General features: G+C 39.8%; 2 protein-coding genes across 2 annotated transcripts in view; both read left to right on the forward strand.

Annotated features, from left to right (window-relative positions):
- The first annotated feature begins 135 nt into the window (after positions 1 to 135).
- Positions 136 to 25,536, forward strand: part of ITGA1 (integrin subunit alpha 1) — an 80,274-nt gene continuing 54,873 nt past the window's right edge. The window contains exon 1 of the mRNA XM_054054704.1: positions 136 to 275. Coding sequence (XP_053910679.1) covers positions 248 to 275 — 28 coding nt within the window. The 5' untranslated portion in view covers positions 136 to 247. The remainder of the gene's footprint in view (positions 276 to 25,536) is intronic.
- Positions 5,621 to 13,438, forward strand: PELO (pelota mRNA surveillance and ribosome rescue factor). Its single transcript, XM_054054705.1, has 2 exons — positions 5,621 to 7,066; positions 8,126 to 13,438. Exons 1-2 carry the CDS (start codon positions 6,341 to 6,343, stop codon positions 8,555 to 8,557), a joined length of 1,158 nt encoding a protein of 385 aa, XP_053910680.1. The 5' UTR covers positions 5,621 to 6,340; the 3' UTR covers positions 8,558 to 13,438.

Here is a 25,536-nt window from a genome sequence, read left to right on the forward strand (position 1 = left end):
TCAAAGCTCAGAGGTCTTGGGGGTAGGAGGGGGGGGGAGTGGGAGGAAGCTAAATTCTTCTTGATGCGAAGAAACAACGTAAAGCCCGAATAACAAACAGGAAATGCCTAACTGTGCTGCGAGGCGGGCGGGCGGTGCAGGGCGCTGACCTCCACTCGTAGCGCAGCCCCGCGCCGGCGGCAGCTCCGCTCCCGACACCCCTGCCCTCCGCCCGGGCTACCAGCCCCGGGCTCCCACCAGCCCAGGCATGGCTGCCTCCTACTGGATGCTGACAGGTGAGGAAAGACCCCTTTCTGTCTCGCTTTGCAAGGCTCGAGTCCTGAAATTGCTTTTGCTCCCTGCGGGATAAGGGGAGGAATGAAGCTTTTGGGGGCTGTTGGCAGTCGAGGGACCGCGTCTCCCCTCCCCGGTCCCTGAGCTTGTCCCTGCTTCGGGAATTCCCTTCCCGGAGCGACTCTCTAACTGTTTGCTTCTCTGTGCGAACTTTAATCTCTAAATCAGCCTGCGAAACCAGGGGCGGCTGGAGGGAGGCTGCTAGGTGAGGATGAATGGGTGGGTGGAAATAACTAAAGTTGTGTCTGGCGCGGGGGAAAAAAGGTGCACCTGGCAACTTTTTTTTTTTTAATTGGGGTAGCTTTTTTGTTTTCTGCTATTTGGCTTTCAGATGTTCTGAGTGGTAAAAAGGGAAGTGAGGAAGCAGTTAACTGCACCCAACTAACTTCAGAAAGATGAGTTCATCCGGAGATGGAATATGTAATATTTCCTTTTAGGGCTTCATTTGTTTTAAGGGACTTAGTTGCTTTTTTTAGTGAAACAAATACAGCAAGTAACAATCCCTCTAGCTAGTCAATCTGTAGAAACATTTTGGATCTAAAATCTGGGAAATCCCAAGAAGTGGGAAGAAGCTAAGGCAATGCTGGAATTTGTGTGCTTGGAAACTTGGACACTGAGCTCCCCAGCAGCTCTTGTGCTAACAGCCAGCACAGCGAATGTGCAGCAGTAAGAGAAGGAAATAAATTTCATAAGAATCATCAAAATGTAGGCAGCAGCAAGTGGGGAAAAGGCAAGACCAGGATTTTTCCCTCTTCGCTCTGTGCTTATTGTGCAAGAAAAAGCAGATACAGGAAAATGTAAAAATGTGAACATAGTACTTTGGTGTGCTGCATTTAGCCCTTGATCGTAAATGTCTTTGTAACTTTTCTTGTGTAATTATATTCTCCAGCATATGCTTTTGATTGTGTTCCTTAACGTAAGGAGGCTTTGAAAAGTGGAAGTGGCAACAACCATAATGTGCCACAACTTCCCTCAGAGTTGCAAAGTTGGCACTGGAACTACTGACAGATAATTCACCAATAATGACAAAAAAGGTTTACTGTCAGATAGGAAAACTTCTCAGGGGTAGGTCCCATTCAGATCTGCCAGGGGATTGCTTGTTTTTATTGTTGTTGTTTTTTCTTTTTTTTAAAAAGTTGGTGTGAAATTGAATACACATGTAAATAAGAGGAGATATTACAGCTACCAGGAATGTGATTCAAATTCTCTTACATAAATAAGTAGTCCTACGTAAACAAGTCAAAATGTCATAAAAATGAGGGCAAAGAGTTTTAGAATTAGAGTGCTATTAAAATAAATGCAAAATAATTATTGCTCCTCTTTTTTAAAAAGAAAAAATAAAATAATCTGGCACGCACTAGCAGCCAATAACAGTCTCAAATAAAGGAGGTGCATAGAGGTGTATGTTTCTTTATACGGTTGCTTTTATTTTTTTAAATTCAATTTTGTATTGGTGAGGTCTCTGAGAATCTTGAGTACTTCAAGTCTGACAGATGCAGACAAACAGGCAGGAGTGCACAGAGAAGTGATCAGCCTGATAAGGGCCAAGGGCAATGATCTGTGAAGAAAGGCTGAATGAGTTTAGCTTGGTTACTTAGAATAGAGAAACTAAGAGCTAAGTGCTGAGTATTTCAAATATGTATTTTTACAAAAATATTATGAGAATAATCTTCCAAATGTCAATGTTTTCTTTGTCTTGTGAGAGTGTTCGATCATGAATTCCTATATTGTGTGTGTTGGTTGATGAGGAGATCAATGAATGATTAGTTCTGTGTCAACAAGGGACATAAGAAAATCAACTTAACTCATTGTGCAAAAAAACTTAAGAAAGTTCTTCTGAATATTCCCTAATCTCTAGTTAATGAATTGCTGGAACAAGCTACCAACCCCCCTCATCCTTTTAGTGAAAGTTGTCATGAAGTTAGATAAACACCTGTGAGGGATGGTTAAGTTTTATGTCACATGGCCCCAGTGTAAGAGTTCTGACTAGGGATCTGCTTAAGTTTTCTCCAGTTCCACCTCTCAACAGAAGAGGAAGGAAGAACTAAATCCAAAGGGTTCCATTACTTTTTAATAATTCTTCACTTAGAGTTTTACATGTAGCCCCTCCCTCATGGAATTCTCTCTTCATTGGTGATGATCATATTGTTGGTACTGATTAAGAGAATTCATCTCTATAATATGGAGGAATAGCCATCATGAAAACGGAACCATATGCAGAAAGTGGTGGTCTCTGTCCAGAGCCTGCAAAGGCAGGACAGACACAGGATAAAGGGGAAGTATGAAAAAAAAATGCATTTTCCCAGTTACTGGCTCCATCTTTTATCTTCCTTTGCTCTTGCAACAGTAATAGCCAACATTTCTTGGCAGATTTCGCCTATATTTGAGATCCTTTCCCACCAGTTTTTCTTACCCAGGACTTGAGTGCGCCTGTGTGAATTCTAGATTAAATGGCTATCATACAGGGCAGAGAGGGTTTTTTTATGAACATGACCTCTCCTTGTCAAAAATCTGTACACAACCCATCTTCATAAAGCAGCTGACCAAAACTTGAAGATGTAGGACAGTAGGTTTCAAATGTTTTCAAAATAATAATCTTACAAAAACAGCATGGCTTAAAAATCCCAATGAATATACGCTATCGCCATTTTTATTGTCTTGTACTGTGCTTAAGAAGATCTGAAAATGGATGCCAAATTGTTGCAGTTGTTAGCATCTATAAAACTGTTTTTAAGAAGTGATAAATGGCAGGGACTGTCAGATGCTACACTTAGTCTTGATCGCTTACCAAGACTGGAACGGACCATGTCATTTTTAACTTTTGTATTAAAACGGTATGTAGACTTAAAAGTACCCACTTGTTTTGGCTCTACTCGGATCCAATTCATCTCTCTCCATGGCATGAGCAAAATTAGTATGGATTTATGAACTTACAGTTACATGGTTCTTAACTTTTTTTAAATGTTTTTCATCAATGGCTCATTCTGTGACAAGTACCAGTAGTCAGTACTTACTTTTTCCCAGAGTAAGTAAAGCATCATAACTAGTAAATATTTCCCTTTCTAAGTTGACAATGGTCTTGGTAATTATAGATATATCTTTGAAGTTTACAGTTTCCCTTAAATACTTGTGGATCACTGTTCAGAACTGTATAAAATATCATGATTTTTTCTTTGCAAAAAGATTTCAGTGCATCTCTTTCTAGAACAGTTCATTTAATATATTGAGTGGCAACTTAGTTTCAAGCTTCTTATTCTTTGGTTTGGGTTGGGTGGTTTTGGGTTTTTTTTTGTTTGGCTTGTTTGTTTTGTTGGTTTGGGGTTTTTTTTTTAATGCAGCGAGTCACCTGCTTGCATAAAGTATTTATATTCTACTGGATGATACTGGATGACAACTTGCAACCTTTATCTTAAATATATCACTACTCCAGGGACATGAAGCTGCTTGTAAAAATTAGATTGGAACCAACAAGCTGAGAGAAGTTTGCAAATACACAGCAGCAGAATAATAAAAAATTAACATGGAAGGTAAATATGCCCTACAGATATTATTTCTTACAAGAATGCCATGAATTCAACTCTTACAACTTTATAATCCAAAGGACATAAAGAAGAAAATTCACCATTAATTCTTCATGAAGCATTTACATAGATAAGTGAAAGAAACCCCTACAGAAAACTGAACGTACACAATCTGCCTAAGCCACAAAACGTTAATTCAGAATTATGAGTATGTACAAGATCAAATTAAACAAACAGTTGTACATGTGCTTATGTTATATTCCCTTGGGTGGTCCAGCTTCCTTCTGTGAAACTATTCATGCTAACAGAGTTAAGCATGTGTACTCACAGGAAGAGAGTCTGAGGTCTCATAAATAAATCCTATTATGTAATATCTGATAACGTTGTTTTCACATCAGTATCAAGCTTAGAAACAAGGAATGCACATTACTGGGCCAGATCTGAGTTCAGTGGCCTGTCACAACTGATTAGTGCTAGATCCTTGAGGAAAATTTATGTGTACGTTATAATGGGAGATATGAGATGATTTTTGTCCACAGTAGACTTGAATCTCATTAAATCCGTGACTCCAGAGCCTTTCAAAGTCAGCAAATTTCATAATCTGTAGTATTAAAAAACAAAACAAACAAACAAAACCAAACAAAAACCAAACTCAAACCAAAACCAAGAGAAAGCAGAAACTTCCTCTAAATAATTCTTGTCTTCTTGCTTCCTGTTTCAAAACTTAATGGATGTGTTCCATTTGCCCTGATGTACTTACCATGGCACATTAGTTTGCCTATTTTCTTAGTATTTTTTTGTTCTTTTGAATCATTCTTCATCCAAGCATTTTTGTCTGTTCTCCATTCTTTTCATATTCTTTTCCTCATTCTTTGTTAGTTTGCAACGCTCATTCTGGAGTTTAGTTTTCAGTGTCATACACAAATAAGATGCAGTTCTCTCATAACAATGTTATCCTTTTTATGTTGTTCTTAACTTCTTAAATTTGTCTAGGCTATAATTGAGCCGTGTATTTATTTTCTGTGCATACATCATTTAATTGATCTGTCTGCTTTTGCAAGGCATATTACTTACATTTGCTAACATCAAACTTCATTTGAAATGTCCCTGTCTATTTCTGAAGTTCCTCAGAACCGTTTCGTTCTAACAGAGTAACTAGTAGATTTGGGAACCAGTCAAGTTTCAGTGTAGGGCGAAAGTGTAACTTGCAAGTTTAACCAAAAACGTTTAAGCTGATGTTCAGCTTAAGAGCGATGTCAAAGTTCTGATGCTGCCTGATTCTGGTTTCATTTCACTGGGTGACAGTCAGTGGTCTGTAGAGCATCGGCACTGTTCATCAATACCGCCTGTCCTCCTTCCCCAGCCATGCAGTGCCTCCCCGCTCACCGCACCCGTGACACCTCCCACTTGGTGTCCTTTCTCTTCTCAGCCTGGAGAACAGAAGGCTCCAAGCAGACCTTATAGCAACCTTCCAGTATCTGAAGGAGGCTACAAGAAAGCTGGAGGGGGACTTTTTACAAAGGCTTGTAGTGATAGGACAACAGGCAGTGACTTTAAATTATAGGGGAGGATTTATACTAGACATAAGGAGGAATTTCTTCACCATGAGAGTGGTGATGCACTGGCACAGGTTGCTCAAGGAGGTTGTGGCTGTCCCATCCCTGGAGGCGTTCAAGCCGGGGTTGGATGGGCCTTGGGCAGCCTGAGCCAGTGGCAGGTGTCCATGGCAGGGAACTGGGTGATCTTTAAGGTCCCTTCCAACTCAAAACCATTCTGTGATTCTGTGATCTGTTGTTCAATCTATAACCACAACCTGCCACAACTACAACAAATCTGTTGCCTTTTTTTCTTTTTGATTTATTAGCAAAGAAACATAGATCAGATCAGCCTGATCTGGAGGAGAATCCTTTTTTTACTTTTAAATCCTGCTGAGTTAAAGCTGTCTTTTCCTAACGCAGACTGTAAAACCTTCATTAATAACCGATTCGGCTCTCTTCAAAGCCAACACAGCAGTACGCAGACGAGTTCCATTTTTGCAGACACCACGGAAAGGGATTCCAAAGCTCTACGCTAAAAACTACATTTGTTTGGTGGGTTTGGTTGGTGGTGGTTGTTGTGTTTTTCCTCCTCTCACACACGAGGGGCCAGAGGTGAGGGCACGCTCAGCCCGGTGCCGCCTCACAGCCCCCGTGGCATCCCTGCCCGACCGCGGCACTCGCGCCCGGGAGTGACCCGCTCTGCGCATGCGCGTCGGGCTCGGCGTGTGGTGAAGGAAGGGAGTTGCGAGCTCCGCCGGCGCCCTCAAAGGCGCATCGCGCGCATGCGCCTTGCGGGCGGCGCGGAGCCGCGCGCGCGCGCGGGAAGGGGCGGGGCGCTGGGCCCAGGAGCCGCTGCGCTGCGCCGCGCCGCGCCGGAGCCTCTTACCGGGGCGCCGAGGCCGTTCGCGCGTCCTCCCGCCGTGGGGCCTGGCTGGAGGAGTCGCCGCCATGAAGCTGGTGAGGAAGGACCTGGAGAAGGACAACGCGGGGCAGGTGACGCTGATCCCCGAGGAGCCCGAGGACATGTGGCACACGTACAACTTGCTGCAGGTGGGCGACAGCCTGCGCGCCTCCACCATCCGCAAGGTGCAGACAGAGTCGGCCACGGGCAGCGTGGGCAGCAGCCGCATCCGCACCACCCTCACCCTCTGCGTGGAGGCCATCGACTTCGACTCGCAGGCCTGTCAGCTGCGGGTGAAGGGCACCAACATCCAGGAGAACGAGTACGTCAAGATGGGCGCCTACCACACCATCGAGCTGGAGCCCAACCGGCAGTTCACGCTGGCCAAGAAGCAGTGGGACAGCGTGGTGCTGGAGCGCATCGAGCAGGCCTGCGACCCCGCCTGGAGCGCCGATGTGGCGGCCGTGGTGATGCAGGAAGGCTTGGCTCACGTCTGTCTGGTCACTCCGAGCATGACGCTTACCCGCGCCAAGGTGGAGGTGAACATCCCTCGCAAGCGGAAAGGGAACTGTAGTCAGCACGACCGGGCCCTGGAGAGGTTTTATGAGCAGGTGGTGCAAGCCATCCAACGGCACATCAACTTTGAGGTGGTGAAGTGTGTGCTGGTGGCTAGCCCGGGCTTCGTGCGGGAGCAGTTTTGTGACTACATGTTCCAGCAGGCAGTCAAAACTGACAACAAGCTTCTGCTGGAGAACAGGTCCAAGTTCCTACAGGTAAGGAGCTAAGCAGCCCCTAGAGTGTGTAAAAAAGAGGCCTAAGAGCTGTCTGGGATAATAGAAGGTAATTACAAGAGTGATGGGAAGTAATTCACTTAGAGAAAATAAATTATTAGAGAAAATAAATTTCTGTCTGAGCATCGTAAGGAAATCATTCTAATGCTTCTCAAACAATAAGGTAACTACGCAAGATACAGGAATTAGAAATGGGGATTAGAGAATGAATTAAATATTTCAAATTCCCTATAAGGGCATGTCTTCAACTAAGAGTGAAGTACAGGTTGGAAAATAGTTCAGCTGGCTGTAGTGTTAATCTGTGACACTGTATAGCATATGTGTTTAATAACAGCTTTCTAAGGCTTTTTAAAGGTGAAAAAGGAGTACCTGGATGTGAGAGAGGTTAGATAGTTGTGTTGTTAGTTTCATGCTACATAGTTAAAGGTTATGCAGACAATACCATTTTTTCCATATTCCTTAGTCATTGGTTGAGTGGGTGGGTTTTTTTACCTATAACTGAACTAGACAAATTCAGAGCCTAAAATAAGTTCTGCTTTTATAAGAATACTTGTATAATTTTTTAGTTGGAGTAGGCCTGTAATCTGTGCTTGCGTAAGGTGGGAGGGCAAAGTGAAAGTATTAAGTGTGAAGAGTTTGAATGTACTTCACAGATTTGCAAGCATAGTAGTTGTGCAAGACTGGATGAAGAGATCATCCTCTTCTTGAATGCTTTAAAAGACCCTTCAGTATTAGTCTTTCCACGTGGCCCTAACTTGAGGACTGTCTGCAGTACATTGCATATTTAACCCAATCTTTGAATAAGAGAAACAGCTTTCCTACACTGCTTAAAATGCAGTTTAAAGGACGTAGTCTAGCCTTTGCCTTGCGCTAGAGACCCTTTAAGCAAAGGGTCACGTAGGTTTCAAGAAAATGGCAACTTCCTTGAATAGTTATCAAGATAAATATTGTGTATTGTAGAAGCTGTTTGTGATTGCCTGATCCGGAAAATGGTCCTTTAATCTTTTGAAAAAACAAACCTTTGATTTTCTTTTACTCTAGGTCCACTCTTCTTCGGGACATAAATATGCATTGAAGGAAGCCCTTTGCGACCCAGCTGTAGCTAGCCGTCTCTCTGACACTAAAGCGGCTGGTGAGGTCAAAGCTTTAGATGACTTCTATAAAATGCTGCAGCATGAACCTGACCGGGCTTTTTATGGTCTGAAACATGTGGAGAAAGCCAATGAAGCCATGGCCATCGATACCTTGCTGATCAGTGATGAGCTTTTCCGGCACCAGGATGTGGCTACACGTGCCCGATATGTTAAATTGGTAGATAGTGTACGAGAGAACATGGGCACAGTACGCATTTTCTCCAGCCTTCATGTGTCTGGAGAGCAGCTTGGCCAGCTGACAGGGGTGGCAGCCATCCTGCGTTTTCCTGTTGCGGAGCTCTCTGACCAGGAGGATGAATCTAGCTCTGAAGAGGATTGATAACAGTGACTTCATTCCACAGTTTCTTTTCCAAGTCATGTTGAAATGTCATTAAAGGCCCTCCCTTCCTAAACACTGTGTGCAGACGTGCCATGAATGTAATTTCAGGTTTTTGTAGTATTTCTTACACTATATAGCTCTGCTCAGCATGATAATGGATGTCTGGTTGATGGTAATGATTATTGGTATACTGTGCATTGGAGCTGACAGTTCTTGCAAGTTACACCCTGGACCTCCAGCAATACAAGAAACTACTTTGACTCCCCAAAGCTGCTCATTCTGCGTGTTTAGGCAGACTGGCAGCTTAGTGTTTTGGAATGTGTATGAAAAGATAATAAACCAAGAGGGAGAAACCTAAGTCAGAATCATAGAATGATCTGGGTCAGAAGGGACCTTAAAGATCGTGTAGTTCTAGGTGTCTAGACAGGGACACCTTCCACTAGATCAGGTTGCTCAAAGTCTCATCCATCATAGTCTTGAACACCTCTAGGGATGGGGCATCCATGACTTCTGTGGGCAGCCTGTTCCAGTGCCTCACCACGGTCACAGTAAAAAAAGAAAAAATTCTCCTTAATATCAAATCTAAATCTCCCCTCTTTCACCTTAAGACCATTATGTGTATTCCTGTGACTGCACTCCCTGATAAAGAGCCCTTTCTCCCTTTCCTGTAGGCCCCTATTTCTGTTCAAATGCTTGAAAACAGTATGCAAAACCAAATGTAAACATCTTCCAGCAAGACCTATCAAAATTGCTTAATCATCTTGGGAACTCACTGTTTTTCCTAAGATGTGGTGAAGGAGTGGGATCAACAGCATCTACTAGGGAATGTTTTGGTGTTACAACTCTAACCACTTATATATTTCTGTGAAATGCTTGAAGCAATCTTTCAGAAACCAAAGCCTTTGAATGAACTATTTCCTCCCTAGTAGATGCAAGACTACTACAAGATGTGAAGCTTAGTGCACCCATTTCAGTTATTTTTTGAATGCTGTTATCTTGAGAGATTGTTCTGGAGGCTAAGTGATTATGAAGCATCTTATCATTGAATGTGTCCTGATAAATTGGCATTGGGATTATTTAGCAGCCAGTTCTGAGAAGGTACATGAACAGGTTTACTAAATCAGGACCCTAGTTTCCATTAGGAATCTTTTAACCACAAATAGTTTAACTAAAATAACAATTTGGTATTTGTCTGTGTTTGCTTCTTTAAAAACATGCATAAACCTTACAGAAGTCAGGATTACGAATTTCTGAATCAAACTTCAGCTGAAGGTAACAGCAACTGTAAAACTGTGTGACCTGCCTAAAGTATTGAGAAGTGCTATGAGTTTTGGTTTGTCAGTGGACAATAAATCTTAACTGAGGAAGCAGAAACTGCTTTCAGAGTCTCGACGTTTGTGAGCGGATTGTTCAATTTAAACCAATATTTCATGGTGTAGGGTGTGTGTAAATAAGCATTCCTTTTTCAAATGTGGCGGGAGGGGAAGACAGGGAAGACGCCTTTCGTATAAGAAAACTGTGAAAGACTTATGAAATACAGAAAGGGTCCTAACAGTGGAAGGTAAACATTAAAAACACCAGAACTTCTAGTGTGTGTAGAATAATCATAGCAAAAGCATTGTTAATGGTACTCTCACGTTGATGTGTGCCAGGGCCATGAATTTGATCTTGCCTGTCGCTGGCTGAAACATCAACCTAAATGCTTTGATAGAGAAGTACTTTGGGGTTAAAAACCATCTTCCCTTTAGCTGTCATCCACACAGGTGAAATAATGTAAAAACAGAACTCGCTTTAGAGCTGTACTTTATTAATACTTTTATTCTTCTCTTACTGAAGACAAGCAAGCCCATTAAGACAGTTCTTTAGAGTCAGCTTGCACAAATAAATATGTTATTTGAGCTTTACCTTTTTGTCTTGCACAACGTTGGGTGCTATAAGTTACAGAATAGTCAGGTAGCCTTCCTTCAGCAGTTAGGACTGGTTACATTAAAATTTCTTTTTTTTCCCTTTTAAAAATCAGGCCAAGCTGATTATACCTTTTGTCAGCTAGAAAGCACCCCATTCTCTGCTATATATGGAGTTAAATGTAAAGAACATGTGAAAGAGGTAGGAGAATCTGACCTTCAGGAATTACTACTTACTGCAGCAAATTATAGCTTTAAACAGGGTCATAATGTCTAAACAAAGTCATTAGATTCTTGAAGATAAGCTGTTATATTAGTATTTGCCTTATAAAAACTGCCAATTTTTTTTGATTGTTCAAAAACTATATTCAAAATTTTAATACGCTGGGAAATTCTTAGTGTAATTCTCAGCAAACTGAGAAACAAATCAAACTGTTCCTTCTTTATGGAATGGTTTGCTATTTTACTAGACCAAATTGATTCAATTTATTCCATTTTAGACAAATTATCCACACATTTTGCTGTGTAATCTTTGTAAGAAGATTAAAATGGCAATTCTGCAAATCTGTGTTTTCTGTTTGTGGTGTATCACCAACAGAAAGAAGCAGCCGTTTAGCTGCTTATTTGGGTTTCTTTTAATACATAACAGCAAACATCTGGTAAAAGATGTGTTTGCTGTGGTTCTTTGAATTATTTATACTTAGAATTAAAATTCTGCCCTGACTTTACAATTTATACTTTTCTTTTTTCACCTATTGCTCTCATTGCATTAAGTCTCTGAAAGAAATATGCATCCAGTTGTCCAAAATATGGAAGGGTGGGATTTTTTTTTTTTGGTAAGCACTTTTGTAGTAAAACAAATATACAATCACTATGTAGACAAATGCATCCTGTTTCAGGAAACAGCTTAAGGAGCTGGTATTGAAAGTAGTCTGTGTTCAGTAGTTGCAGATGCTTGACCTGGCAAAGTTCCAGGGTTGCTTCTGCCTTTTACATTCAAAGCAGTTTTGAGTAGTTGAAAAGTCCATATTGACAAAGGTCCATGCTTAACGCAGACCTTAATATCTGTGTAGGTAACATGCAGAAGATGCATGTTATCTGCAGATCAAATGATTAAGTGCTAGAGCCATGGGAAGATATATTTTGTCTTTTCTTTGGAACTAAACATATACGAACTAAACACTGTTGGTCATATGAAATACTTCTTGCACAATGAAGTATTTAGTAATTTTGAGTAGTCTCCATTTAGTTTTTGATTATGTTCTGACACAATTCTGTGAATTAGTGGCGTGGTTTGTTTTCAAAATAAATGAATACACAATATATACACAATATTTCTGCTAGGCAGAAAGCTTTTAAAAGTATGAAATTAGCTTGATCTTGAACGCTGCTGTGCTCTTAGCTTCAAAAATTCACATAAATTGATTAATTTATGTCATAAAGTATCTCTTGCAAAGGGTACTTTGGAGCAGGCCCCAGTTTGTTAGTTTTGTTGCCATTGGCATTTAAAAACAGTTATTATTATATAAATTCCTTTGTGCTTGTGTACCAAATAAAGTTTGGTGCAAAACGTGAGGTCACCACCAACAAGAGCCAAATATTCCTACTAGTTATAAAGCAAAACAAAAGATAAATCTTGCAGTGCAACTGTAGAGTATTTACAGTGTTTGACCTAGAGAATTCCTCACCTCCTTTCCTGTCTTCGCCCTCAAGCACTATATGAGTGAAATGCTGGTAATAAATGATCTTTTGACCAGTCCTCGGCTACCAGTGTAACCAAGAGCCCATAGCTCTTCAGCTTAATTTGTGATGTAATTAGCATTATGTTTTTAAAGCCATATCAATATCTGAAGTAATTTTCATTTGCCACTGTTTTCTCAAAGGTTAAGTAGCCCTAAATGTTAGGACTGTATTAGCCTTTGAAAATTCCTTAGTTCAGCTTTTGAGCTACTGACCTTGGTTTTCCTATTTTTATGAAGGCGTATTATAGCTACTTTCTCAATTGACTGAGTTATAGTTTGAGCCTCTCTAATTTCTTCCTGGAAGTGAGATTATCTACCCAGAGAGTGTGTTCAATTTCATAACGGCAAAGTAGGGATAAAAAGTGTAATTGTGTGCATGTGATCTTTTTTAGTGATCCAGTTCATTCATTTTTCTGTCAGATTTTCCTACCTCTCTTTTTAAAGAAAACAAGCCTGTTTCATAAAGGAATAGATGTCTAGTTTTGAAGAAAAAAAAAAACCAAAACGTATTTTCAGAATGTTTATGCTGTTTTATATGAAGCCACATCTATGCAATGTGTGGTCTGGTGCTTCTACAATATATCTGAGAAAGCGATTTTTAAAATGTGAAACTGCAGTTAGTAGGTCTGCCATTAGGAATCCTAGTTTATAAATGAAAATGGGAATTCCTGTAAGACAAAAAAATAACAAAAAAATGAAGTAACAACTTTGGAAAACTACTTACTTTTGTACTTCCTACATATAGCAAAACTTCAAACTGGATTTTTTTTTATTGCTCTCTGATATACCAGTTGCTTCTATCAGTTTTGGGTTTTGGTTTTTTTTTTAGAAAAAAGGTTTCTTTTGAAATTAAGTTCTTAAAATGTAGAGCGAGGTGCCCCTGAGGTGGTTTAGGCTGATGACTGTTAAAGAAAAAAGAAGTTTCTTGTTCTTCGGGCTGTGCTAATGTGGAGAATGTTACAGATCTGGGAATCCTGTTCTCAGTCATTGTTAAATGCACAGGCCTACAACTTGTTACGAAGTAAATGATAAAAGGTTTGATACTCTTAGGATTTCTAAGTTTTGTTTTGATTTAGCAGGTGGTGGGAACAGAAGACAGACATGGCGTTGTGGATGATTTTACAGAATCTGTTTCTCATGCAATGGCTGCAATTTGATTTTAGAGACTTGTATTCAGATTTCATATAGGAAAATAATATTTTGCGAACTCATTATTCTGCTAATATAGATTTTTTTTAAAAGCCTAGCTATTAGGGTCTTGTGATTATTGTTAGAAATTTTTAACCCAGGCCCTGACATGTGTTGAGCCTGGGTTGTTTCAACAGTGGAAAGAGTAAAAATAGGCTGTGGAGCTTCTGGTGTGACAGTTGCCCAAAGAATTGCGCAATAAGCATAATGTTTAGTCCTGCCACATTCTTTATGCTTGGCTCAAGTAGGCCATTGAGTTTCATTTGAGGATAACTGCTTGTCTTGTAGGTGTTTTAACCTAAAATAGAGTGTGAGGAAAAGGTCTCTGAAATCATACTTGTTTATGCTACTGTCTGAAAATAGTTCTCCCTCTTGTCCCACAAGAAATAGAGGGGGCTGATACTGGAGGAGTACTTGCTTCCAAGTCACTGTCTTCTGGGAAATGCAACACAAAGCAGCAGCTTTCAAGCCCTGCCAGCTCTTGTCAGATTTTGCTATATCGATCTCAAATTTATTGCCCTCTTTTTGGGAAATGATATGTTCACAGCTAATGTAATTACTCTCCTACTGCTCTAATAATCACATAGAAGTCAAATGAATGCTGATCATGAACCCTCTTGACAAAATAGCTGTTCTGTTAGAGAATGTTAATTAGTTGAAACCAGTCCTCCTCCTTTTTAGGAATGTACATACCAGACTTGTTGGGAAGTTTTTTCTCTGGTCCAAAATGGAATTTCAAATCAAAGCCAAGCCTAGAATAGCAAATAAGGTGTCTAGGGGTTTAAGGAGTCATATGGGACAGATGATACAAACCTTAAGTCCCTTTTCCATTTCTTTGTTAATGCTAGGCTAAAAATACTCCCTCCTTAGTTGGTGTCTTTGCTAAGTACAATTCTGCTTTGTATAAGCAAATAAATATTTTTGTATTTTGGCTGAGGTAGCTAAAACACAGCAGACTCAGGTAATAGATCTCCTGGGATATGGGAAACTGTTTTGAGATTCCTGATCCGAATGGGACAGGAAAGTGATTGAAACCTGGGACTGTTCTTACTTAACACACTCCAGCTGCAGTCCTTGTGTTTCAGCGAAAAAAGCCCCAAGTAGGGTTCCATGTCTCAGGTTTTGGACCTGGTGGCAGCAAAGCAAATCTACTTTTGAAGACAGGCAGGTTATTTCCTATGCAGTCTTTAATACAAACCCTTAGACATTTACTTTACTTAGAACAAAGGGTTTTAGCTGACTTTTTACTGAAAGAGTTTCAGAAAAAAAGAAATTAAACACTATATATATGTCTATAAAAGTGCAGTATCCTCAAGGAATGTAGTAAAAAAAGTTTACTTGCTTCTTGACTTGTAGTTGCATTGGTGGGTGAAGAAGTGATGCAGGATGCAGACTTGACAGTTAACTTCAGGCCTCAAGATTTGTTTACAGTAGGAGGAGCTTGGTAGCAAGTACTACATACAGGATGTCTGATGATTGTTGAATGCTCCTGAACATTCCTTCAACAGATTATGCAGCTCTGAAAGGTGCAGCAGGTTTTGCTGAAGATGATTGTCTTTTATTTGTCCTGCAGTGTTCAACCTGGTGACTTAAAGTGTTTAATGCTGGATATTAATAGGTATTTTTAGTTTAGGTGTGAGATAAATAAATTAAGAGCATTTGTGTATCTTACTGGAACAGTTGCCATAAGACTGCTTCCACTCCTTTTATGAAGAGAACTGTTTTATCCCATATAATGTATTCCTCTCCTGAGAGTAAATTGGTATTTTGCAGTAGGGTGGCTAAGACAAGCTGAAGTGGTCTTTCTTCATATATGGTGCTGGGAGAACATCAGCAGTCTGCCAGTACAGCTTTCCCTCCTGGGGCAGCAGTAGCCCTTGCTGCAAGGGTGTACCTAGGGAGCTGCTGGGACAGCAGTGGTGAGAGGTAGAAAAGGAGCAGCTGCCTCATGAGCCAGCTTTTCCAAGTTCCACATCGATGAGGAAAGGTGAAAAGCCATGGTTCACTGGAAAATATGAGACACTGTGTTAGGCATGCGACTTCTTCCCCAACTAGAGCTGCAGTGAATTTTTGAAGTATCTGCACTCAGTTCTAACAACTCATCCTGAGGTTGAGGGTAAGATGACAGCTGGAGTGATTAAGCTTGACTCTGAGGGAGAGGAGCTTTGGGGCTGAGGCTGAGACTTGAACGTGAGATCTTGAGACCTTGTTAGTCCTGTCACTATGGAGTAAGGAATTTCTGACAAGTCTGCTACACAAGTGTCACACCTGGAATCACAGACTTGAGAAAAATTATCTTTGTTTCCCTTTCATACCTGTCTGAAAGCTGCCTTCTTTTTCAAAAATACTGTGTAATGCTTTGTGAAACAAACATCTCAGTGAGTTTTGTTGGAAATTGGTGTGGTAAGCAAAGGAAAAATTTGTAGTCAGACATTAAAAAACCCCAAAACAATAGAAGCTGATTAAAATGGACCCTCCATAGTTTTTGATTGGGTATTTAGTGAAAATAAAAAGTAAGAGAAAGCCAGAAGAAAATAATATTACAACGTTTGTTGGGTTTCTCAACAGTATTTCAGGTTTTTTTCAGCTGAAGTGTTGTTTTTCATGATAACCAGACTAGTAAGTCAAGTTTTTAGACTCCTTCTCTTGAAAGCCTCAGAAATCAGTTATTAAAACTGTGTTAGTACACAGTTAAGCATCGTGAACATAGGAAACAACAGATTTATGCTTGCATAAATCAATTGCAAGCTGTCTGCATATGTTTTATCCAAGTCTTGCATGATGCTGTGTGTTTTTGTTATGAGACAGAAGTCCTAGGAACTGTTGGGATAAATGAAATTAAAATAAAAAATTAATGCTGACAACTGTAAGTCTAACCTTTCCTAATTTTGAAGACTTGTCTTTCTAGCCTAGATAGGTTATATAAATGTATAATAGTCTTTTTTTCAGGGGATGGTATTGAAATTTTCACTGAAAAATGTTCAGGGCTTTAGGCAGTAGTATTTTGAAATTGAGGTTTTCATATTACTTCTACAACATTTTTAAAACTATTTTGTTCCGTAGCTTCAGTACTTTTATTTTGTAAGAATTGGCAAGAATTAAATGTATGTCGGAGAGCAAGAAAGTTTAACTACTGGAAAAATGAGAAGTTGGAACAGCCTTCCAGTCAGAAGAATCAGAGCAAAAGGTCACTTTCATATGGAATTTCTTTACCCTGAAAACTGTGATATAGTTACCAGCAACAGATAGGAATCAATTTAGCAATCCTATAACCTATGCTCTGAGCAGAAGCAGAGTGTTTGCTGTTGTTATTTTAGCAGAGCATTGTGTTGTTCCGTTTACATCAGTCCAATTCTTAGTGCACGTTTGCACCAAATCTCAACAGACACGCCGGTCTGCACCACAATACTGACCTCATGTCAGAGGGATTAGCGTTTAAAGCTGATGGTGCAGAACGCTTAGATGAGGTACCTGATGTGGGTTAGATGAGTACTTTCAATCTCTGTCAGTTTGATGTCCTCCAGAAACTTAAAAGACCTATTAAAATTAATTTTTGAGCATTTTATTTGTACACAGGCATCAAACTGCAGTCAGTATTTGCAAAAGAAGTATTGTGGGTCATAAGGTGGTGGTGCAGGGTTCTTTTGTGCCTTTTAATGAGATCCTTTTTTAACACTTGCAGCTTCCATTGAGTTGTCTGAGTCACTCTTAAGCAGCACCAAAACTGAATTTGGCTTTGCAGACTTCAATTTAGCCTGGACAAAGTGGCATCTACACTTGAAAATAAAATTTCCTCATTGTTGAGCTTCCGTGATACTTTTGTGAAGTTGATGCAGATGTTTGAAAGAAAGAGCAACAGGTTTTTTATGGAGCTCCTGGTAATAGCAGAATACTTTCTGAACAGGACTGGGATAGACAGATATCTTAAAATTATGGGTGTGCTTCATGTGCTGTGGGTGGGAATTTTAAGTTATTAGTGCCAGTAATTCATGTAGAAAGCTCTATCTTAAACTGCATCTAAAAAACAGGATGTTTTTTTACCTCTAGAGTCCAGCTTTAATTTTGGTGTGGGAAACAAACCTTCCTCTTACAATTTCTTCATGGTTAGTTACAAATTTCCCTGCATTGTTTATTGGTCAATAAAAAAGAACATTTACAGTAAAAAGACTTGGGATTAATTCTGTAGTGCTTAGAACAAGCAGATTGACCAGTAAAAACCTCATGCCAACAGTACTGCAAAAGAGGTGCTCCTGCTCTTACTAATACTTGAGGGTCTTAGTCTTTACAAATTGATAGATATGCCTGTGAACTACATTCACCTCACAAGCTGACTGGATAGTAGCTATTAACCTATAAATGGTGAGCTTGTGAAAGTCCTTCTGATTACCTCAGACTATAAGATGAGTAAAGGTACTTAAGTAGAGTAGATAAATAAGCATAGCAGCAGTCGAATGTCTAATGCAGTATCAGTTGCTCTTATGGTGTGGGGGTTTTGTCCAAACAAAAAAACCCTTGTATTGGTGATCTTCAGTTCTTCTGAGGGTGCAGTGTCTTTTGTGATATGTCTGTGAGGCGTGGGTTTTGTGGTGGTTCTGAGTTAGGCAGTTATTTGATGGTTGTTTATAGCAGATTGGATTTAATGACCACTGTGGTCATTTGCAGTCCCACATTCTTGTCTGCTTGGATTTGTCAGTTTAAAATGTGTGTTACCACTGAGTCATAATCTTTAAGCTGTCCAGCGCAAGAAAAGATTTCTTATCACAGTTAACAGTTACTAGGTAGAAATGAGAAATGAAACAGACTGGTTGTAGAATATCTTCCCTTTCAGCAGTGAGCAGTCATAAGTTTCAAACCAGAAAAATCTTGGTAGAGAGGTAGTAGAGAGTTGATACTGTGATTATCTGTGCCGATGCATTCCTGAGACAGGCTAGAGATTTTGCTAGAGAGCAGGTCAAAGCTGATGTGTGCAAACAGGCGGTGCCTGCTACCCCATCATCCACAAGGACAGAGCTCGGAGCTGCCATTCCCTGTGGGCATTTTGCTGCTGTGCAGTTGTGGATGAAGTGGCACTTCCATCTCACCACATGGTATGAGAGCACTAGCATCTGCGGACCATTCATGGTGGAATTCCAGCATTTCAACAAACACATTACTTATTTTCCATCACTGCCTGTAGAAATCTCTTACCAACTGTATTCTCGTTGTAGTTGTTTTTCTGGTTACTGATGGGAGAAAAAGTGTAAAAAAAAAATCTTGAACAATATTACTGACAATACAGTTGACTTATTGCAAAGAATCAACATATGCAACTGAAAAGAGGAATTGTTTGGATGATGGGGTTTTTTTTCAGTCTATGCTCAACATCAAGCATCTTTAAACCTTTCAAAATTTGCTTTTAGCAACAGCAGGTGTCATTGCGTACTCTCCAGTTCTGCTCTCAGAAAACTGCAAGTATTTAAATTAAAAAAAAAAAAAGATTTAAACTTAACTAGGATACTTAACATTTGTAAAACTGTTTTCTATCTTAGACTGTTGTAGCCTCTCCCTGTGCCATTTGAATGGAGTTCAGTTTTGTAAAAATCCCTTTGATTTACATTTTGATGGGACCTGCTAGCTTTTAGTTTGTTGGAAAAATAATGTAAGTCTCTGTGCTAAGAAGCCATTTAAAGCCTAAGAATTTTCAAGTCCTTGTTGAGGTATGGAGTACATAGCGTTAACAGGGAAACATGGAATTTTTTTTATACTGCCATGACATAAGAAGCTATCATAAACAATAGGAAAAATGTTGTCTGTACTGCTTGACTGTATTTAGCAAGTTGATTTTTTTTTTTCTGTTAAAATACACATGTGGGATTTAATTCTGAAGTGTGTTCATCCACACTTGGCTGTGTAGTTTTGCTTGGTCAAGTTCTCTGCTTGCTTTTTGGTTATGTTTTTTTTTTCCCCCAAATTCACTGCACAGCAGAATTGTATGAGACCAGAGGAAAAGAGAGATATTTGTGAGCTTCCTTTTCTTCCCCTTCCACTGCACTTACTACAGTTTCTTGGATCACGGCTGAATTGATATTTGTGCAGTTTATAGACATAAAATATGAACTTTTGTCTTTTAGCATGCATGTTGATTGCACATGTTTTTGCTGTACTATAAAAATCTGGCTCAGACTTAAGTTCTGTGGTGCTCTGGCTAGCTTAGTGTGAGAGGGACATATCAGGATATTTGCACTTCCTTTTGGAGGATTTCTTCTCTTCCTGAAGCCTTGGGTGATTCAGTTGAGAGCAAGCCAATGATTATGCTCAACATCAGGCGATGAGAGACAGGAGTTTGTAGCTGTTATGAAGTAAAGAAATGGAAGAAAGTTGCTGTGTCTCAGCCTTTATTGCCACCAAAGCATTTCCACTCTGATATTAGCCTTAAGACTGTTGACATTTGAGAAAAATTACTCAACAATCCCTGAAAATGGTTGGGAGAAAAATGAAGTAATAGTTATACCAAGTCAGGAAGACAAAGGAATAATTATTGTTCTTCGTCCCAGCAGGGAGATCATAACATGAGTTCTCAGCCAGGTATCATTTTTTGAATCAACTCAGATTAACACATTTCCCAGAACGTTCTAAAGGCAATCCTGTCCTCCTGGAGTGATTTATAGATGAGTGATTTCAAGTTTGATGGAGTAGACTGATGAAATCTAGACTGATTTTATTTATTTATTTATTTATTTTGTGCTCTGATTCATGCTCTCTTAAAAGAAAATAGATTAAATAAGATTATAGTGGCAATATATCCACCCTCAGAAGTAAGTTAATTTGTCTGCAGTGTTAGGCAGTTTTCTCTGATTTTTTGACAGAGTATTTTTATTTCATTTTTCAAAGACAGTCTTCTAGCTGGCAAGGGAAGACACAAGTACAAAACATTGATTCAAAAGAAGCTTAAAAATATGTCGTCAATGGCATTTGCAATTCATGTTTCGACACTGACGGGTAGTAATTTGCTCCAACTCACAAGATTGGCCACTGTGATGAGTATTCAGTATTTTGTTTGTCCTTAATCCTATATTAGTGTACTGAGATTATAGAAGATGTAGGCCATGTTGCATAATGAAAAAAGTCATCAGTCTCCATCTTCTCAAAACAAACTTCCTTTGGATGGAGATTGGGCATCACACTTAATGTTGGACACATATCACACTAGCAGCTCTACCTCAACATTCCCATTGTATTTTTACAAGCTTTTACATGTTTTTATCATGAGTTCCAACTCTGATATTGTAAAATGCATCTCTGCATTTAAGTGAACTAATTATTAAAGTGATGCCATGTGGGGATGGTCATACCATTTTTTTAACCAGGCGGTGATGGGTTGACCTTCTTTAATCAGCTGTGCTTCCTATTGCACAATCCAGCTATATTTTTTAACTGAATGATAGGCATGATGTTAAAGGAGCTATTGCTTAAAGTGAAGTGGTTTATGAGTTTATATAGGATAGAAAAGATAGGGAAGCTACTTCAGGAGGAAATGTTCAGGAGGAAATGGTCTTTGATAGCAAGGGAGGATGGGCCTGGAGAGGAACACAAAGATTGTAGGGGCTTGAATGGAATTAAGTGTTAATGGAAGAACTACATCCAAAAGATGGACAGATTGTCATGGGAGACAAGCTAAAACTTTTTCTAGAATCATAGAATCACTGGGCTGGAAAAGACCACTAGGATCATCGAGTCCAACCATTCCTATCAACCACTAAACCATGTCCCTCAGCACCTTTTAAACACTTCCAGGGATGGTGACTCAACCACCTCCCTGGGCAGACTCTGGCAATCTTTCTGTGGAAACCTTTTTCCTGATATCCAACCTGAACCTCCCCTGGCGGAGCTTGAGGTCATTCCCCCTTGTCCTGTCCCCTGTCACTTGGGAGAAGAGCCCAGCTCCCTCCTCTCCACAACCTCCTTTCAGGTAGTTGTAGAGAGTAATAAGGTCTCCCTCAGCCTCCTCTTCTCCAGGCTAAACAACCCCAGCTCTCTCAGCCGCTCCTCGTCAGACTTGTACTCCAGCCCCCTCACCAGCTTCGTTGCTCTTCTCTGGACACACTCCAGAGCCTCAACATCCTTCTTGTGGTGAGGGGTCCAGAACTGAACACAGTACTCAAGGTGCGGTCTCACCAGTGCCGAGTACAGAGGGAGAATCACCTCCCTGGACCTGCAGGTCACACCGTTTCTGATCCAAGCCAAGATGCCATTGGCCTTCTTGGCCCCCTGGGCACACTGCTGGCTCACGTTCAGTTGCTGTCAACCAACACTCCCAGGTCCTTCTCCTCCAGGCGGCTCTCCAGCCACTCTTCTCCGAGTCTGTAGCACTGCACAGGGTTGTTGTGCCCCAAGCACAGGACTCAGCATTTGGCCTTGTTGAACCTCATCCCATTGGTCTCAGCCCAGCAGTCCAGCCTGTTCAGATCCCTTTGCAGAGCCTCCCTACCCTCCAGCAGGTCGACACTTCCTCCCAGCTTAGTGTCATCTGCAAACTTGCTAAGGGTGCACTCGATGCCTTCATCCAGGTTATTGATAAAGACATTGAACAGAGGTGGACCCAGTACTGAGCCCTGAGGAACCCCACTTGTCTCCAGCTGGAGTTAACTCCATTCCCCACCACTCTGGGCCCGGCCGTCCAACCAGTTTTCCACCCAGGAGAGTGTGCGCCTGTCCAGGCCAGAGGCTGACAGTTTCCTAAGCACAATGCTGTGAGAAAGTTGTTGTTTCACTTCCATTAAGCCGCTAGGTTTGTAAGCCTCTGCACATCTGTACAAATCTAGTAACTGCCCTCACAAAGTTTTCTGTATGTGACTGCACATTTCTGAGGCTTTTTCTCCCTTCTGTGAGAAACTGCAAAATGCTAAGAATTGTGCTAATAAGAGAACTGCTTTCCAAACTTTGAACAAAATAGTTTTATTCTGATGACTGTAAGATGAGTAGGGTACATATTCTTGGCCTCTACTATTGTGTTTCCAGAAGTTTTGCCTATTGCTTTGTGTTACTTGTTTGGGACCACATTACAAAACATTGATTCAGTATATTTTCAGGCATGACACCATATTAGAAAGCTATTTTCCAGCACAAATTATTCAGTACAAAACCAGCAAAGGAGGCTATATTTAATGGTTGTACAAAGTACTTAATAGGTTTCGAAAACCATGTGGCTACTGAATTTGGAACTACTTTCAAATATGTATTTCTTTGTCTTCAGGGCATATTTATCTACTTTTAATAAGAAGTCTTTTTTTTTTTTTTAATTATTTGGTCTCATTCCAGAAAGTCAGTCTTTTGCTCTTCAAATGTTAAAGATTAAAGAAAAAATGCTGGAGGCAAAATTATAAAAGAGTTCTTTTGTAGCCCTGAAATATAAAAAGCTTGATTTAAGCAGTACTGAAAAAGTTTTAGAAGTTGAAACTTTTTTTTAATATACAGCTTTATTTGAAATATGCTGATACTTAACCAGCCAGAACTGAATGAAACAGGAACTCCTACCACAGACTCCTTGGCCTTCTGCAATAAGGACAGAGCACTGTGACCCTCAAGCTCACAAACAGCAATTGTGCCATGCCACCATATTTTCTTCCACGTGGGATGTCTGTGACTAAATCTCTTTTTCATAAGACAAGACTATATAGTCCTGCAGTGACATTTTCACAAAGGAAGCAAAAAACAAAATGTGAAGATTATCCCATTTTCTGGTCCAGCAAATAATCCACTTTCACATGTTTGAGCCATGATTTCACAGATAGCAGCTTTATGGGCATGTCTTTGCAAGCAGATATACATTTAAGTTTCCTTCACTACCAGCCAGATGTAGTTCAGTCCTGAACCCAAACCCACTATGTTGTGTTGATGCAGCTAAAAGATCCAGCTTTCAGGAGGTTTTATTTGCTGATGCTCAGTGCTGCACTTAATTGAAGGACACAATTTGTTCTCTGCTACTGACTTTTATTTCAGCTGACTGAGAGCAGCAGCACATGCCAATACACAGTGCTATCAGTTTCCTCAAGTGAGTTTCCTGTTTTTAGAGTAATACTGTTTGCCACCATTTTGAAAATAAGCTTTTGTGGAGGCCAAGCCAATGCTCCTGGTCCTGCTCCTCTCACTGAGTAACTGTCACTAGCATCCCAGTTGCTTTCTTTATGCTGTTTGCTTCATACATTTTCGAAGATCTCAACAGAGATAGGTAGTATTTTGTAATATCAGTTTAAAGTACTTCTAAAGTTAGTGAGCTATTGCCTTACAAACTTGGACATACTTCCTAGTATCACTTTAGTATCTTTAACTCCATAAAACATTATAGTTTTATTTTAATATTAGTCTTAAATTTCTCTAACGTCTTTTATTTTCCAGCATGGAAGCAGTCGAGTTCGTTTTCTGCTAATAACTTTTTTTGAGCTTCCCAGTATTTTCCAGTTGTGCATACTTGTGCAAGACAGTTCTATTTGGTTTGTTGTCTTCTTTGATTACATATAGACCTGTTTTTTTTTCAGTCTCTTCTTGCAAAATGTACAGGAATTGACAAGGACACCTGAAATGTTGTAGCAGGAAGTGTGAAATAGAACAAAAATAACACTCTGCCACATCCTGATGGGGAGTAGTGTGTCACCAATGTGTACGCTCTCTTCAATGCAAAGTGCAAATTTGTCTTTTCCTATTTTTGCAAAAAAAAAAGTGTATATCTCAGAATAACCACCACGTTACAGAGGATGGAATTGTTATTTGCTACATGCAATACACAGATAAAACTTAATCCTAACTTAATTTACTCTTTTCTCTTGGCTAAATCAGACTTTGTGATGACATTGTGGATGATTTGTGGTGATCAACTTTTCATCAGTAAAAAGCCAGGCATTAGGCTTTGTTCTACAGTTTGGGTTACATTTATACCCATCTGCTCTAAGGGTTCCTATTATGCAGTTCCATATTTCTAAAGGCTAGCATGGCCAGGCAATATGCACATGGACAAGTGCCAGGAAAGTCTAGTTTTGCATGGTTTAGAGGCAGAATAAGCAGGCAGACAGCACAAACGTTTGGTTAAAAGACCTCATTAAATAAAACAGAAAAAAAATTATTAGTGGCTACTGCACAAGTATGAGCTACTACTCTAGGTTTGTATTAGAAATAATATTTGGGTTGTTGTCTTGGTGATCAAGTGTTAACCTTTCACGTATAGGTACAAACTGTACTCAGCAAAGAATGCCGCAGACGTCAGCTAGTGTTCTCCTCAGTTTAAATTGCCAGTGAGAGGGACATGGTCCCAGGTTTTCTACAGTGCCTCATTTCTTGTAGAACATGGAGTTACAAGGTGGAACTTCAGTTTTACCCTTTGATAAACATTTATATTCTGTATTTTTCATATGTACTTTTTAGTCATTCTGTTAACACAGCATGAAATAATTCAAAATCTTAATTTACCTACATTAATTGTGATTAAGAATACAGTCAAATACTATGTGCCTTACCAAAAAATCAGAGGTTTCACCTTATTCCTCATAACTCTTGAAAGAATCCTCTCTAACTTCCCTATAGCTCTTGTTTTTCCACTGCTTGTGCCAATAGTCTTTCTAATTGGTATACGTGAGTTTCCTACAAATGGATGAGAATATGTGCATCTTAGATGGAAACTGGGCATTTGGAAGAAGGCAAGCTACGTATTTCTGGTAATGTAAAGTATGAGTTGCACAGTCACAATCAATAATATTTTAAAATTTTCTGAATCATCAGCTCATGTGTATAATTTTCTTTATCCTGAAAAATGAAACAAACTGTGAAAGCCTACCTCAGTAGGTTTTTGTTAGTGTAATCTGAGTCACCATAAACTCCACTTTTCCGTTTGCTGTCTGTGGTTTTGAACTTGTCTTTCACTACTAAGGCTTCCTGTTGCAGAATCTGTGGAAAATGTAATAAGAAATCTTTAAATCTATTAATCATTTATAAGTTAATCTTACACTGCCTATCATGACCCTTAGTTTTAGTCAAAAACATTATGCTTATGATGTTCTACAGCACATGGAGGCCACAGAAATCATATAATACATTTATATATTAAAACACAGTTTGTGCATTAAGTCAAACTTCAAAACATCTAATTTCTAGCTAAGATAGAATGGGAAGATGAGAT

The sequence above is a fragment of the Cuculus canorus genome, chromosome Z, assembly GCF_017976375.1.
Source record: "Cuculus canorus isolate bCucCan1 chromosome Z, bCucCan1.pri, whole genome shotgun sequence".
In the NCBI taxonomy this organism is placed as follows: domain Eukaryota; kingdom Metazoa; phylum Chordata; class Aves; order Cuculiformes; family Cuculidae; genus Cuculus; species Cuculus canorus.

Coding starts and splice junctions, on each gene's coding strand:
- PELO (XM_054054705.1), top strand. CDS start 6,341: ATGAAGCTGGTGAGGAAGGACCTGGAGAAGGACAACGCGGGGCAGGTG. Junction 7,067..8,125: donor ACAGGTCCAAGTTCCTACAG/GTAAGGAGCTAA, acceptor CTTTTACTCTAG/GTCCACTCTTCTTCGGGACA.